General features: G+C 41.7%; 2 protein-coding genes across 2 annotated transcripts in view; both read left to right on the forward strand.

Annotated features, from left to right (window-relative positions):
• The first annotated feature begins 1,189 nt into the window (after window positions 1-1,189).
• FBL (fibrillarin) lies at window positions 1,190-14,397 on the forward strand. Its single transcript, XM_032228325.1, has 9 exons — window positions 1,190-1,280; window positions 1,440-1,502; window positions 3,929-4,123; window positions 8,148-8,242; window positions 9,335-9,505; window positions 10,651-10,783; window positions 11,774-11,886; window positions 12,080-12,225; window positions 13,263-14,397. Exons 1-9 carry the CDS (start codon window positions 1,271-1,273, stop codon window positions 13,294-13,296), a joined length of 960 nt encoding a protein of 319 aa, XP_032084216.1. The 5' UTR covers window positions 1,190-1,270; the 3' UTR covers window positions 13,297-14,397.
• Window positions 14,398-15,424: 1,027 nt separating this feature from the next.
• Window positions 15,425-16,902, forward strand: part of DYRK1B (dual specificity tyrosine phosphorylation regulated kinase 1B) — a 30,763-nt gene continuing 29,285 nt past the window's right edge. Inside the window, exon 1 of the mRNA XM_032228140.1 lies at window positions 15,425-15,722. The gene's annotated coding sequence lies outside the window, so the exon portion shown is untranslated. The remainder of the gene's footprint in view (window positions 15,723-16,902) is intronic.

Raw genomic sequence — 16,902 nt, forward strand, 5'->3', positions numbered from 1 at the left:
CTGTTAAAAACCTCAACTGCTAATGATCAAAAATACTTTCTGGAAAATCTTTGATTCAGTTGTTAAAATTCTTCCTAATAATTTTTTACTTCCTGGTGTGAAAAAAAATAATTTGGTGAAGCTCACTAAGGCGAATCTCTAATTATTTTACATGTGTATACCTCAAGCATGTACAATGCACATCCAAAATTGCAGAAATGCAGGTATATTCAAAGGAGAGCTAGAGGCAGGAATGAAGCTATATGTGTTTATTCAGTAATATGAAGCAAAGGCATTTTTTCAGAGATAAAAATGTTACATATATAATATTGAATTGATATACTGTTCATCTTTATTCCATTACAAATATTATTTAAAGATTACTTCTAGGTAACCATGCAAACATTTGTAACCTAGAATTACATTTTTAAGAACAATAAATATTGTATTAAATTTGCTGAATTTGCAGGTATATACTTCTAAGTAAATACAGAGATTACATGTAGGACATTTTGATTTGCTAAGTGTATCTGGATGAATTGGGAAGCCAGAAGCACTCTGTACAGCTCCCTTTAAAGCATAAAAATATATATATATTACAAACTGCAGTTGACAATCTTCATTAATTCCGTGCTACGGAAAGAAAAATCCAGCTCTAAAAGCAAACTCTGCGGCAACATAGAACCCTTTTTTCTTTGGAACATTTCCCCCCCCCCCCCCCAAATCTTACACACATTCTTGATTTTAAGACCCGAAACGACCCACTAAAATTTTATTGAATCGGATGACAATCCTAACGGTGATCTCACGTGCCTGGAAAGGCCATAAATTATATTTGTGTGTTTTCTCTCTGCATTTCAACTGACAGGAGAAGGATGATTTTCCTAGCCAGCCCTGGGTTTTCATGCGCCAGGACTTAAAATGTCGCCATTTGCTAGTCCTCCTTCCGCAATAAAATGCCTTTAGCGGCATCTAAAGTACATCCACAGGGATCAGCAGCTCCGCTCCTAATCCAGCCTCGGCTGGGGAACATTTTTTTTTAATCGTTTTGAACGTGAAAGGAAAGAAGCGATGGAGACCAGGAACCAAAAAAAAGAAAGAAAAGAAAAATCACTGCAGCAAACTGCATTGCCCAGAAATCCCCGGGGCGCGCATGCGCGCCGGGCCCGCGTAGTTCCTGTGCGACCCGCGGCGTGTGACGTGTGAAGCCCTGCGCGCTTGAGTTTCCTGTCCCCGGAATTTTAGGCGCGTGGAGTAGGAGGTGCCCGGCGTGCTCTCGCTCTCTCTAAACATGCGGCCCGGTAAGGCGCGTGTGAGGAAACCTCTTCGGCGCGGTCGAATTGTTTTCCGGCGGTTATGTGGCGACTAAACGGCCCAGCTGTTGGGGGAACGGAGGGGATTCGGGCACAAGGGTTGCTGTGACCATTTCTGACTGGGACTCTCTGCCTCTCTGCCTGCAGGTTTTTCCCCTCGCGGAGGACGTGGGGACCGTGGAGGGCGTGGAGGCTTCCGAGGAGGACGAGGTCTGTTACCCCTACCAGTTTCTTCTCCTTTCCTCCTCTTTCTCCGCATCTCATTGCCATTGGTCAGAAATGGTGTAGGATCACCTGCTTAAACGGAGGGGTTGGACTAGAAGACCTATAGGGTCCCTTCCAACTCTGTTAATCTGTTAACTCTCAACATTGGCTTGGAATGGCAGCCTGCTATCCCACCGGTACCTAGATCTCAGTTGAGGGAGTGGGGTGGTTGTATGGGCAAACTTAAAAGATTTTGTGAATGGAAGTTTCCAGTAAAAACACCTAAAATTCTGGTTGTGCTTCTTGTGTGGACTATCTGGCAAAGCTAATTCTTGTAAGTTTGAAAGTCATTCTTGTAAGTCTGAAAGTACCCCTCATTCTTACTCTTCTGAAAACTAGGGGAAGATCTTTTCTGGGGTGCTTTCTGCATTCCTCCTCTTTCGGACTTGAGTTTTGTCTGTCAGACCATGATCTTGGCTGCAGATCTCTCCTGTGTCCCAAAGCCATTCCCACATAATCATTAAAGTAGGGGAGACCAAAGATACTGGTAGATTTTATTTATCAAAAGTATATAGCCTCCTCCCCCCCCAAAAAAAAACCTTACTAACATGACTCTGAGTGGCATATAATAAAGCGAACAGTTAAAATGAATCAAAAACAACCCTCAAAACAGTTAATAAAATATAAGTAAGTTCAAAGAAGAATCTGCCAAAATCTCACATTTAGTGCAACCACTTTGGTGAGCTGAAGTCAAAAATCATTATTTACCTGAAAGTTATACTTAGTTGCATTTTCTGTTGATAGTTTGGTCAATATGCAACTGGTGTTCATCTGATGTGTTAACTTTTTCCTCTGAGATTACATGTTGGTCCTTGTTAGTGTATTACCTGAAGCACAATCATGAAAAGATGTTGTAATGCCATTACCACACCAACAAATATAATGGTAGAGATTTCTGTTGCTTAGAGCATGCTTTGTCTTATTTTGAATCTAATGTTGCTTTCTAAATTCTGGTCCCAGTAACGGAGCAATTTACTGAAGAGCTAATGGGTAATATAATGATATTGATTAGTAGATATCTGTTGCGAATAGTTGTACCAATAATTGTATACAGACAGTCCTTGCTTAACCATCATAATTGGGACCAGCAACTACATTGCTAAGCAATACAGTTATGTGAACACATTGCATAACTAAGACTTGAGATTTTACTGCCAGTTTCTCCACGGAATCTACTTGTCAGAAGACAGCTGTGAGACGTACAAATGATGGTCATGTGACAATAGGACACTGCAAAGGGACATAAGTGCAAGGATCAGTTTGTAAAGTTATGTTTTCAGCACCATTGTAACTTCAAATACCGTATTTTCCGTAGTATAAGACGCACCAAGGTTTTGAAGAGGCAAACTAAAAAGAAAAGTTTTTGCACTCTGCAAACCTCCCCAAAATGGCCCATTTTTCACAAAAACAGGCCCGATTTTTTTTCTTTTCCAAAAAGGCAAGAAATAGCCTTTAGGAGGCTTGTAGAATGCTCCTGGGGGCTGGGGGGAAGGTGCAAAATTGAGCAAAAAGCGAGCCTTTTTTTGCTCATTTCTGCTCTCCTCCGCCCCCAGGAGCTCTCTGGAAGCCTCCTAAAAGCTATGCAAGGCCATTTTGGTGAAGGGTGCAGGGTTTCTGAAGGCAAAAAATGATGTATTCAGTATATAAGACGCACCCAGATTTTCAGCCTCTTTTGAGGGAAAAAGGTGTGTCTTATACTCTGAAAAATATGGTAGTTGCTAAACAGGGCACTGATTAAGTGAGGATTACCTGTACACCTTTTCTTTTACCTATTCTGTTGCTTGTCAAAATGAATATAGGTTTATGGTTCTTACTTAAATTTGCTTTTAATATATTAATAGAAAAGAGTATCTGTGGATGAGGTTGAATTGTTCTTGGTGCTCTCTGAGCTTATTTATTTGCTTCTGATGTTACCTGGTTGCTCAATGAAACATCTGCAAGAAAACGGCAAAACTTAAAGATATTTCTCTGGAAATCTATTTTTTTTAAAAAGTCTGTGGTCCTGCAGGCCCAGGTTCAAATCTGTATTTGTCACAAATAAAGGTCCAAACCTAGTATAACTTATTGGGTTATACTAGGTTTGAATCTTTTCTGTGCTTATGGGTTTGTTTTCAATAGAAGTGATAAGACGTTGCCAATTATGTAATTTTGATTTTTAGGAGGGAATCTAGGTTGGAAATACAATGTTAAAAAGGTCTAATTTTCACAGAACTTGTGTTTTGAGGGGAACACATTGGGCATAAGTGTTGAGCTAATATCATCAATCTCAAACTTTGGCTTGGTAAAGGTTTTATCTTGAAGTCAATTTTGGGGGTGCCGTTTAATACTGACCAGGTGCTGTCTATGCCATCTCTTTCCCCCATTGTTCATAGGAGGTGGATTTAGATCTCCTGGAGGTGGACGAGGAGGTGGTGGAGGTGGCTTCCGAGGTGGACGAGGAGGTGGTGGTGGCGGCTTCCGAGGTGGAAGAGGAGGTGGTGGTGGAAGAGGAGGAGGTGGCTTCCGAGGTGGACGGGGTGGCTTCAAAGGAGGCAAAAGGGTGACTATAGAACCCCACAGGCATGAAGGTAAGACTTGCCCAGCATGTCATATATTGGCTCAAATGTAAGGATATAATTTTTATTTTTTTTAGCTTTCTCTGCTAAAAGGTTGATGGAGGAATAATAGAATAGAATAGATAGAACAGAATTCTTTATTGGCCAAGTGTGATTGGACATACAAGGAATTTGTCAATGCTATCGGTCTAGAAAAGGCCCCGGCAGCCTGGAGCTCCACACGGAATGCAATCCCAGAAGCTTTTTTTTTTCTTCAGCTCCAATAGCGGTTGAAAATTTTTGATACAATTTCTTATTGATTTGAAGTGAAGAAAGACTAAAAAAAAATCACCTGTAAATTTTCACAATGTTGGCTTTATATCCTTGATGCTTCTTGATTATAGAGTATTGCAATGTTTCATGGGACTGCCTTTGCGGATCATTGGGGGGGGGGGGAGATTGGTTAGCAGCCAAGATCACGTTACATTACTACTTGAGCCCTAAATTAGCTACCAATAGGTTTCTATGGGCAATTTGAAATTTGCTTTTGATCTAAAACCCTCTGTGGCTTGGAATCTTATCTGCAGAACCATCTCTTACTTTTGAATTGGCCCTTTCAGCATGATTTTCCTGGAAGATGGCTAGTGTTCAGCTTTACTTTCTCAAAATAAGGGAAACGATAGCCAGAAGGTACTATTGCTCAATGGTGCCTCCAGCCTTCCGAAATAGTTGATTAAAATCTATTTTAGTCAGATTGACATTATAGCTTATGGTTAGAATTCCTCCATTCTTTCTAACAGAGTGGGAGTTACATATGATGAAACTCTGCTGAAAAACATGTATAATTTATATTTCCTTTTCTTTGGTTGCATTTATAGTGATCAAATGGTTTGCTATTTCATTTTAATACTTGGTTCTGTTAATTTTGATTACTTTTCATTATTATTGTATTTATTACGAACTTGATTAGTAAATTGGTTATTTTTAATTTGATTGGCACTTACTATGGACATTTTAACCGTTTATGGATGTTTTCTATTGACTATTTTGTAAACCACCGCAGGTCTGTATTGATTTGGCAGTATACAAGTAGGAAAAAAGCTAAATAAATCGTAAACTAGACTTAATAGTGTTTTTAAAAGAAAGAGAAATTTCCTTCCTCAAATCTAAGAATTATTCCCTGCAAAAATTCAGGCATCACCATTTCGCATCATGAACTTATTTCCTGTAAAACACTGACTACCTCAAATAACATTAGGTGTACCCTTAACCGTCAAAATGTTGCCTATGTTCTCTTACTCTCCATCAGGACATAGTAACGGTGTTATGTCCAGAGTATTCACATACATAATTTTAAAAATACTGTAAATCACACTTTGAAGCCCTGTTTCAAAGGGCAGCATAAATTTTTGAATGCACACAAAAGCACACAAACGTTCAGCAAATTATACTGCCTTATATTCCCAATGAAAAGTTTGTTGTAATGGTGAAGGCACTAGGCTAGAAACTGGGAGGCTGTGAATTCTAGTCCCATCTTAGGCAGCTGGCCAGGCAGTCAAGTTTTAACCCTAAGAAGGAAGCAATGGCAAAACATTTCTGAAAAAAAAATCTTGCTAAGAAAGCTGCAGGGACTTGTCCAGGCAGTCACCAGGTGTCAAGACCAACTCAAAGGTGCTCCAAAATAAATAAAAATACTCACATTAGCTTATACCTCTTAATAGAGAACTCTGCATCTGATGAAATGAACTGCAGATCAGAAGCTTATAGTCACAATTTTTAGGGCTGTTGTAACTTTGAACAGTCACTAAACGAACTGTCGAGGACTACTTGTATCTTTGGATAAAATGTGTTAATCAAGAAAAAGCACTCTACACCAGATTCAGATTCTAGATATTTATTTATTTTTGCTACCATAGACTAACATGGCTCTTCTCCAACAATACCTTGTTAGCTGGGACCAAAATTATTGCCAGAATAGATTCTTTAGCTCCGGGGTGTCAAACACAAGGCCCATGTGCCGGATTCGGTCCGCGATGTGGTCAGATCTGGCCCACAGTGCTGTCCTGGAAAATGTATGGGGCCGGCCAGCGTCGCTTTGACCAGTCTACCCAATGCAAACGGGAAACATGGCGTAAGGTGGCCACACCCACCCAATTGGCCACGCCTACACCCCACCCCCCACCTCCAGGTCAACCACTGCTCTGATGCGGCCCTCAATGAAATTGAGGATTAACAAGCCTCTGTTCATTGTAGAATATTGGTTCATGTAAAGCTGCTTTGTTTTGTTTTGAACCCAAAGCACATTTCCTCACAGTAGCTTGCTAGGGTATGCTGGTGGTGAGCAAGGTTGTCTCCACTATACCTCTCCTTTGACCCATTTTATTTAAAGTCCATCTTCAGAACAGTAATTTGCTTCCAAGGAGGGAAAAGTCACATTCACGTTCTTTCCCTAATAAATGCTTAGAATCTTTGCAAGTACATGACTTTGTAGAGTACTAGAAAGTTTGGTTTTTTAATTGTACGGGTAAGACTAGTTGAGCCCAACATTTCTGCTGCTAAGTGAACCATTTGTTAAGTGAATTTTGTCCCATTTAACAAATTTTCTTGCCACAGTTGTTAAGTGAATCACTGCAGTTATTAAATTATTAACATGGTTGTTAAGTGAATCTGGGTTCCCCATTGACTTTGCTTGTCAAAAGGTCGCGAAAGGTGATGATCCCGGGACACTGTCATAAATATGAGTCAGTTGCCAAGCGTCTGAGTTTTGATCACATAACCACGAAGATGCTTGTAACAATCATAAGTGTGAAAAAATGTCAATGCGTCCCTTTTTTCAGTGCTGTTGTAAGTCACTAAGTGCACTGTTGTAAGTCAAGGACTACCTATATTTACGGGGGGGGGATTGTATATTTGTGAGATGCGTTTTTCAAATACTAAGGCTTAATTCTAGCATCTCATTGTGCATTGATTGCTTGACACTGTGCTCCAATTAGATTGGGCTATTTATCTGAAAATAAATCACATATTTTAGTCCAGATAGAGCTTAATCTGACTAATATTTTCTTCATAGTGGTGTTTTAATTTTTTTAAAAAATGTTTCTTTAAATTTTAAAGACAGGCAGTAATCTCATAGGAAGCCATTGTTAAGCCAAGCAAGTACAGAACTTGGATTGTTGGTTTTAATAACATAAAAGAAATATAATGCCTTTCTTTCCCCACTGGAAAGTAATACATCTAACAAGATCTTGAAGCTGCTAAATCTGGAAATATTCTAGTTGTCACTGTTGTAAATAAGCCCTTTAAAGTTATTTGCTCTGTCCCTCTCAGTGTTGAGCAGGAGAGGCAGGGTTTCATCTAGTTTAATTTTCATGCCAGGTTTTGAGGGGGGAGAAAGAATGCTCCCCCATTTGGCCTCTGCCCTGCCGGCTCGTTTGCCTGTATAAAATTCCATGCATGTGTCTCTGTGTAATCCCTTGTTACCAATGGCTACTGCATGAGTGTTTAAATTCCGAGCTATAATAAGCTGAATGCGTTACTCGGAATACAAATAAACACAGGCTGCATAGTATGTATATTACAAATTCTTGGAAAGAGAGTTCACGAGCTGTTGACATAGACATGTTTTAAAGAGATGGTTGTTTTTCCTGTTATGTTATTTGAAATTTCCATCTGGCTTCTTGACAAACTTAGAAAGTTGCAGCAATAGGACGAAATAGGCCCAAGGTCTCCTTGCTGTTGACTGAGATGATGACTGTAGTCTTGTGCTTGCTTTTCTGAGAATAAATCTAGTTGAACAACATAAGGGTTGTTTTTGAATAACCAGCCATGGGGTCTAAGTTATGGATCCGCGATTAGGGTTTTATTTGTATACTATTGGTTCTTTTCAATAAGGAAGAATTGCCTGGGAATAATTGAAGGATGGGGAAACAACAACTACATTTCCTCCCTCTGTGTCATATTCTACAAACTGTGCTCTTAGAATGTTGACTAAAAGCCAAGGCATTTAAATCTTTAAATCTCTATGACTACTATATTAATTAATCTTGTGTATACTTAGGCATCTTCATCTGCAGAGGAAAAGAAGATGCATTAGTCACACTAAATCTGGTACCCGGAGAATCAGTATACGGAGAGAAGAGAATATCAGTAGAGGTGAGTATCAGGGAATGCTTTGGAGAATTATAGGACAATGGAACACCTACCAGAAAGAGGAAACATAGAATAAGAGTGTTGAGGTCCTTGGAAGTCTTCTAGTCCAGCGATCCTCAACCGGGGAGCCAGGCCACACGCGCGCAGCTCAACTCTTGTGAGTGGTGAGTCAACACGCATACGCAGCTTGACTGCAAGTGGAACGGTGCATGTGTGCCCGCTGGCCCACCGTTCCCATGAGTCAAGTTGCATATGTGCACGCCAGTCCACAGCCCACTTGCAAATAGACCACAGCCTGATAGTGGGCCGGGAGTTGGGGACTCCAACCCAATGCTCAAGCAGGAGACCCTAAACCTTTCCAAACAAGTGGCTGTCCAATCTGCTCTTCTTAAAATCCTCCAGAGATGGAGCATACTACTCCTGAAGGCAAACCGTTCCACTGGTAGTTTTTACCGTTAACAAATTTTCTCCTTAGTTGTAGGTTTCTTCTCTCCTTGTTGAGTTTCCATCCATTTCTTTTCTTGCCTTCTGGTGCTTTGGAAGCTAGGTTGAAACACCACCACCCCCTTCTTTATGGCAGTCCCTCAAATATTGAAACACTGCTATCATGTCTCCCCTAGTCCTTCTTTTCACTAGATTAGCCGTAGGATTTTCTTTAAGTGCCGTTGGGGATACAGGTAGTCCTCAACTTACAACCATTTGTTTAGAGATAGGTATAAGTTACAGTAGCACTGAAAAAAGTTATTTACAACCGCTCTTCACACATACGACAGTTGTAGCATCCCAGGAGTCATGTGATCACCATTTGTAAGCTTCCCAGCCAGCTTCCCACAAGCAAAATCAATGATGGAAGCTGGATTTGTTTATCAGCTGCACAATTCTCTCAACAGCTGCAGTGATTTGGTTAACTGGCAAAAGGATGATGTTAAAATCAGGCCCAACTCCTTAGTCACCTTGCCTAGGAATGAAAGTTATGGTCTCGGTTGCGATCATAACTTCAGAGCTACCAATGGTCAAGTTAGAAGCATGTCCCAAAGGATCCTTTCATTTTATAAAGGCTTTCTCAATCCAGGATGCTTTGCTTTTCAACTCCAGGAGGGTGAAACCAAAGTGGAATACCGTGCCTGGAACCCCTTTCGTTCTAAGTTGGCTGCTGCCATCCTCGGAGGCATTGATCAGATTCATATCAAGCCAGGAGCAAAAGTGTTATACTTGGGAGCAGCTTCAGGAACAACAGTGTCTCATGTCTCCGACATAGTGGGATCGGTAAGAAACTGCTCAGAAGCCAAAATAATGACGATAACTTGAGTAAACGTTAAGAGTGCCTTATCCTTGCCATAGGCTCCTCCTCCTGCTGCTGCAATTGTATCACAGTTAATTCCTGTTGAATCCTTAGGCAAAACAATTTCCCTAAGCCTTAATACATTTCCATGGATTTTTCAAAAAAGTTTTTATTGTAGATTTTTCCTCATTTTGCATCACAGTTTCAGCTTTGCCACAACGATATACTGGTAGTATCAGCTATTTTTACAATATACAATATACATAGTATTATACCTGCTAGTTCCCACCATTTATCTCTTATTTATACACACATATTCATACATATTTATATATATTGTTTCCATGGTTCTAGCATAGTTCTCTATATATTTATCATTCTGTTTATTTTATTTTACACTTTTATACAGTCGGTGTAGTATTACTTATAGGAAGTAAGATGATTAACAAACTAGAAATAAATAGAGGTATAGGGTTAGATAGAAGAATAATTACCATTTCCATGGATATTAACTGGCCTCAGTATCAATCAAAAATTGCATTGGGCCTCATTTTTAGATTTTTTGGATGAGCGGAGACAATCTCTTCCTCAATGGCCTATCACAAACGAGATGAGGGAAGAGGAGAAATGGTTACCAGTTGGGGATCCACCATGGAGGGCCAGTTTGGTGTAGTTCTTAAGATACTGAGCTGGAAACCATAAAAGCCAGCTAGATGACCTTGGGTCAGTCCTTCCTCTTTCAGTCCAATTCACCTCGCAGGGTTGTTATGGGGAAAAATAAAGCGGGAGTATTAGTTTATAAATTATTAGTTTGCTGCCTTGAGTTACTTATAAAGTAATGCTGTAAAGGTGGGATAAAAATCTAATACTGAATCAAATATAATTGTGAGGATGAGCCACACGTCTCTATTACAATAATACCTAGCTAAAGAAAAAGATCAAGGGAAGAAACACAGAGAAAACTTACTTGCATAGGATTGGACATTACTTTTCCAAATAATTAACTTTTAAATAGTTTCATTTAACAGCACTCACAAAGATATGAATACTTTGTCTGTTAGCCTCCATATATATATATGTAGCCAAGCAAGGCACCGATTCTCCTTCCTTCCTGTTTCTGGTTAAATAGGAAGGGCTTGTGTATGCTGTGGAGTTCTCCCATCGCTCAGGTCGTGATCTCATCAATGTAGCAAAAAAACGGACCAACATCATTCCTGTCATTGAAGATGCACGACACCCACACAAATATCGCATGTTGATTGGTAAGAGATGTAGAGCTATGATTCCTGCCCAAAGAGACCCATGTGTGCTAATTTAAGAGTTTCTTAGAGGGGAGTCCCTATATTGCTTTCTCGTAGTATAGCCTTTATTATCATTGTACATCGTGTATATAACAATATTGGTTTTAGCCTCACTGGTGCAATCCATGACAACAAATACAAACAACATAAATAGTATAAAGAATAATCCCTAGCAAAGTAATAAGGGGGGGGGGAACTAGTCATACGCTTCCGCGTGAGTGGAGTAATTGTGATTGAGTTTAAGAGTCTAACAGCCCAAGGATACAAAATATTTTTAAACCTATTTGTTTGGCTGGCTATGCTTTGATGTCTTCTGCCCGATGGTAGAAGTGTGAAGAGACACTGACCAGGATGTCCTTTCTTCTTCTATTCCGGGTTTTGGGGTGGAGGTGGGTGTAGAGCAACTATAGAAACCCTACGACCTGTGGATTTCATCTCACAGAATTTCCGAGCTATCATTCTGGGAGTTGAAATCCACGTCATAAAATTGCTTTAGTTGCCCACCTGTGCTCTATCCTACGCTTTGAACAAAGGAATAGCAGAATTTTAAGAATATAAGAAATCAGTAGGAATCTTCAAGACCTGTTTTTCCCAGAACAAAATGTTCCAGGATGTTCGGTGCCCAAGCTGTGTTTTGCAGATACATAAAATTCTGTATCTTCATTGTTGGCGTCCATTTCGCTTAACTGCCTACACTTTACAAAGTTGACTTACAACTTCCCCAATCTGGGTGGGCGCTGTAATAAGGTCAGTTCTTCTAACCCTCGGTGGCATGCTGCTTTGGGAATTCTGACAGTTGAAGTTCACACAATGTAAAGTTGCCAAAGTTGAGAAATACTAAGCTAGATTAATAGTTAGGTATATGATTACATACTAATTGTAACATAAGCTATAAATTAAAGGCTTTGCATGTAGCCTGTAGATGTTCTGATATATGTGTTCTCTTTGCAGGCATGGTAGATGTCATTTTCGCAGATGTAGCTCAGCCTGATCAGTCACGTATTGTTGCCTTAAATGCACACAACTTTTTGAAGAACGGTGGTCATTTTGTTATCTCCATCAAAGTAAGGCTTTCATCTTGATTTAAGTTTTATTTTCTGGCTGTAGGATCTTGGGCCAATATGGGGAAATCTTATAGTATGATTGTTGTTAGTGATCCCTGCTTTGTATCCCAATATTTGATGGGAGTGGTAAAGTGTCCCCTAATCTAGTTGGAGTTGAGGATTTGGTGTGTTTATCCATTCCCCTGTCTTCCAGGCCAACTGTATTGATTCAACAGCGGCCCCTGAAGCAGTTTTTGCATCAGAAGTAAAAAAAATGCAGCAGGAAAACATGAAACCCCAGGAACAACTGACTTTGGAGCCATATGAGCGAGATCATGCTGTGGTGGTTGGCATATACAGGTATGGGGAAACCAGAGGCCGCTGGTGAAATTCTGTGTGCCCTGGATTTGGGAAGGTGGTATTTAATTGCCAGTAAAATATGATTTGTTCTTCCATCTTATCCACCCTCCAACAACAACAGGTATTGCTTAGCCAGGATCATTCGGAATGTTGTCCCAAAGGTGCTTTTTCAAGAGGCAACTAGACTTTCTGCTTTTCTTTGAAGACATTTTGCTTTTCATCCAAAAAGCTGCTTCAGCTCTTCTTCAGGGCCGAAGAAGCTTCTGGGATGAGAAGCAAAACATCTTCAAAGAAAAACTAAAACATTCAGTTGCCTCTTGAAAAAGCATCTTTGGGACAACCATGACCTGGATGTCTGAGAATCTCTGTAGACAATTCAAAATATACATTATCTCATTCAACCTTCAAACCTGTAGAATCCCTATGTCAACGTTGTTCCCAATAATAGCATTTCTTCTCCAACTAACCTAGTATGTGTGGATTGAAGAGAAATATCTCTCCAAGTGCCTTTTTTTTTTGTTAATGCTTCTCCCTTTCATTGGATGATGTCAAGAAAGATTTACTCTTGAGACTTGGCATATAGTGCATTCGGTTGTTCTTGAACCTGCAACATTGGGTGAATCAAAGACATGTTTTGGCCTAACTTGATTCATTCAAACTTGAGATAAGCTTGTGCATTTTTTATTTTTCATTTTGCTCCCTGTCCTGCCTCCTGGAAAACCAGCCTCTACTATTGCTGTTATATCTCTGAGTCTTTCTTTGCAGCTACAGCAAAGTCTGAAGCATGGGATAGTTGTTCAAAGATTACCTCTGAAATTGTATAAAACTGGGATTCAAGTAGATATTTTTAGGAATGAAGACTTTATTAAAAGTTTGGTAGGCAAAGCCTGAAAATATTGCATTGTACATTGGATAGTTTTGCCACATATTAAGGATTGGGGTGTCCTTGTTTAGTTCCAATTCAGGTAACAGATGCTCTCCTTTCTATTGTGCTTATAAACGTTAAAAAAATTAATCTAATCTTCCTTCTCTTACAGGCCACCACCTAAACCGAAGAAGCAAAACACATAAAAATAATTGATGCCTGTTGCTATAAGGGCAAAAGGACTTTTCGTACTTCTTTTTATGTCAGGATTCTTGCTACTGCCTGGGACTCAACAGTCTAAGATGCTATATTGCATCTATGTTCCGTGGCATTCTGAAATGTGTACATTTTTTATTAAAATAAGTAATATAGAGACCTGCTAGATTGTTTGTAGTTTTGAGAGCGAGGCAAAACTTGCAAAAATTAACAAAACAGACTGGTTCAAGGAATGCTAGCCTTACTCTTTCATTCATTAACTGTGCTTACCTCCTGCCCAATCTCTGCATCCACCATTTTAAAATAATGTATATGTGAAGTATTAAAAACACTTTCCATCATAAAACAATATTAAACAAAGTAGATTAGTGAAATGTGTATAGAGTGTTGGCAGTTAGATGCTAAGGTGATTTATTTCCATTTTGATTTTTGGTTGACCATTTTCAGATTTGCTTATTTTTGCTTCCCAAGTCTGTTTCGACTCTTGGCAGCTGCATGGGCTCCCTGCAGTGTTTGTGGCAATGTTGTTTAGAAGTGCCTTGCCATTGTCTTCTTCCTGAGACAGAGAGACTGACTGGCCCAAAATCACCCAAGCTGCTTCATGTCTGAGGCAGAAGAATTCATGATCTCTTGCTTTCTAGCTGGATGCCTTTTTAATACCAAACTGCCTCTCATCTCCAATTTTAAAGCCTTGCCAAAAATATAAAAATAAAATCCCAGTGCCTTGGATTCAGGAACAGTTCAGATTAACATTTAAATTGATAACAAGGTGGGGAAGAAAGCCAAATTGGAATGTAGGAGGAACTGTTATACTGTAAAAGCCTTACAAAAGTATCTCCTTTTTTTTAAGTGACTTATATAGACTTTTTCTCAGATTTATGGGAATTACAAATCATATCTCTGGGTCCTTGCTGATTATTGTTAAGTTTTAACAGATTTTCAGGGCTGATGTGGTAGATACTGTACAGTGTATATGATAGCTGTTTGACAATTCATATTTCGAAACATTTACTATCTTAAGAGGAAAGAAACCTGAAATCTGGATTCTAGGGTTTCTGTAATAAACTAACAAAGTGAGCAAAACCTCAGTTCTTTGTAAGTAGCCAAAGAATTGTAAAAAGAATAGCTCTTTTTTCCCCCTTTTTTAAAATCCTCTGGTCCAGATGCACTAGTTATATCCAAAGCTTCCCTGACACACAACCACTGCATGTTGCAATGGCACCATCCATAGGTAACTCCACCAGATTCCATGCTACAGCATCTTTATGCCATTAAGGTAATGTCAATTCCAAGATTTCAGGCTAGGCGGTCTTAGCTTTCTCATAGCATTCAATTCCTCAAAGTTGTTCAGCAGTGGGGATGTTGAAGGGTTTTCTTTTCTTTTTTTAAAAAAAAATGCTTTTATTAAATGCTGTCCAGAAAGGGTTGGGGTCCTGTGCATTATTTCATGTTCGTGTTACGGAACCTGGATGTGTTTTGGAACCTGGAAGTTTTTTTTTTAATTTAAAAAATGGCTTAATCTTCGCCAGCAAACCGATTGGGGTGGGGGTCGTAAGGGGGGGGGCGGAATGGGAAAAAGACTTCCCCTGCGCTGCTCCTTTTCAGGGGTGATACCAAGGAGAGGGATCCGGTGCCTGCGAAACTGAAATGTGCTAATCCTACCCATCGATTTGCCAATACCGTTAGGGCATTGCAGAGCGCGTTGTTCCTTCCTCCTCACCAAACCTTGAAAAATTAGCTCAAGGAAAAAAAAAATCTTCCCTCCAACGCGGCAATAGATCGCTTTTCCCCGTATTTCCACCCACACCTGGAAGACCATTTTTTGGGGGGGGGGACCCTAAAGGGAGTTTTTCTTCCCTCCCCCTCCTTCCTTCCCCCCCCTCCCGCTCGCTCTTCAATGGTGCAGCCCATCCTGCTACCCTTTCCTTCTATGTCACGTAGAAAATGTTCTAGGCTTCGCCGATGCCATTCTGCAAATGGGGCGGGGGGGAGGATGCCGGGATGCATATACGCCCAGCTGCACGGGCTGCAGACTCCGGCGCATGCGCATCCTCGGCAGGGAACACGCACCTTCCTAGCGGGCGGGCATCCATTTCTTTTTCTTCATACCCCCCCACTTTTTTTCCCCCCTCTCTCCCCATCCCCCGTCGTTTCTCTGCTTCTCCCGGCCCGCTGCCTCACGTGGCTACGCCGGCGGGGCGCATGCGCTTAGCGGCGACAGCGGAGGCGGTTTGTTGTGGTCGCCATTTTTTGTTGCATTACTGGGAAATCCCGGCGCCGGAGCAGCCGCCGGAGAACGCCCCTTGCGCTGGGGGTGGGGGCGCAAGACGCCCGCCTGCCGCGCCCCGCCCCCAGCGCGCTTCTCCTCCTCAGCCCCAGCTTTGAAACACGCCGCGGGCCGCAGCCGCCTCCTCAGGTAAGAGACCCGCCCGGCTGTCGCTCCCTCGCCTCCCGCCCTCCCGTTCACCTTAGGGCCCTTCCCCAGCGCGGAGCAGGGAGCGGGAGCGGGGCAGGCGGGGGAAGAGCCTCCGGGGCGCCTCAGCCTCTTCCCGCCCGTTTTCCCCTTTTTTCTCACATCCCCCCCCCTCAAAGCAGCCGGGGCTGCGGCGGGCAGCTTCGCCCAGCGAGCCGGGTTGCCTCGTCAGGCCCCGCCCCTGTCCGGCTCTCCGGCTTCGCCTCGGGCGGAACCCCGCTCGGCCTCCCGCCCGTCCGTCCCGCCCCGCCCTCGTCCCCTCCCCGCCGCCCGACCCCACCCTGATTCCCCCGCCGCCCTCGCCCCCCCTTTTTTTCCCTCCCCCGTTCCTGAAACCCCCCAAACTTCTGCCCGCCGCAACCTCTCCCGGCTGCAGGCTTCAGAATAGGCCCGGTCCGCTGGATCGGATTCGCCGCCGCCTCCTTTTTTTTTTTCCTTCTTCCCTTGCGCGCTGCTGCTGGTGGTGGTGCATGGATGGCCCATCTCTCTTCTCCCTCTTTTCCCTTGCCTTCGTGATAGTCAGTTTCCACCGGGCTTCTCTCTCTTTTTTTCCTCCCTTCCTTTCTCGACCCCCCCCCCCCTTTTTTCCCCCTCTCTCTCCCTTTTGGTACCTTTTCCAAAAGGAATGAGATCTGCTCTGGCATTCGTCCATTTATTTCTCTCTCGGAGCTTGCTTGCCTTTTTTTTTTTTGTTAAATGCCATTATGATTGCTGATGCTGTTACAGTTGGGAGAGAGAGAGAGAGAGAGAGAGAGTCATTGCTGCTGAAGCTCAGCGGTGTACTAGTAAAATTGAGATTCCATGCAATTCTGTGGTCTTTTAATAAGATATCACTGGATTTGTTAGTGCTTCCCTATCCCCCCCTTTCCCCCCCCTTCTTTCCAGAATTTGTGATGGGTAAAAAATATCTCTGGGTGAGCTGACTGCTCTGTACTGTACTTTAAAAAAAACCCACTAGCACAGGTTGTGTCTTTGCTATGTGTGTGTTTGATGATCCTGTATCACAAATAAAATCCATTTGCAATCCTTCAACCATTATTTCAATGTTTGGTATTCAGGATACATGAGGAAGAAGATAGTTAGCTCTCCTAACTTTGGGGAAGTTAGGATCTAAAGGCCCTTG

Source organism: Thamnophis elegans, chromosome 12 (genome assembly GCF_009769535.1).
Source record: "Thamnophis elegans isolate rThaEle1 chromosome 12, rThaEle1.pri, whole genome shotgun sequence".
NCBI lineage: Eukaryota > Metazoa > Chordata > Lepidosauria > Squamata > Colubridae > Thamnophis > Thamnophis elegans.

Excerpts from the sequence above, each read along its gene's own strand:
- FBL (XM_032228325.1), top strand. Across the intron at positions 4,124-8,147 it reads AGAACCCCACAGGCATGAAG|GCATCTTCATCTGCAGAGGA; the intron begins GTAAGACTTGCC and ends GTGTATACTTAG. Across the intron at positions 8,243-9,334 it reads AGAAGAGAATATCAGTAGAG|GAGGGTGAAACCAAAGTGGA; the intron begins GTGAGTATCAGG and ends TTTCAACTCCAG.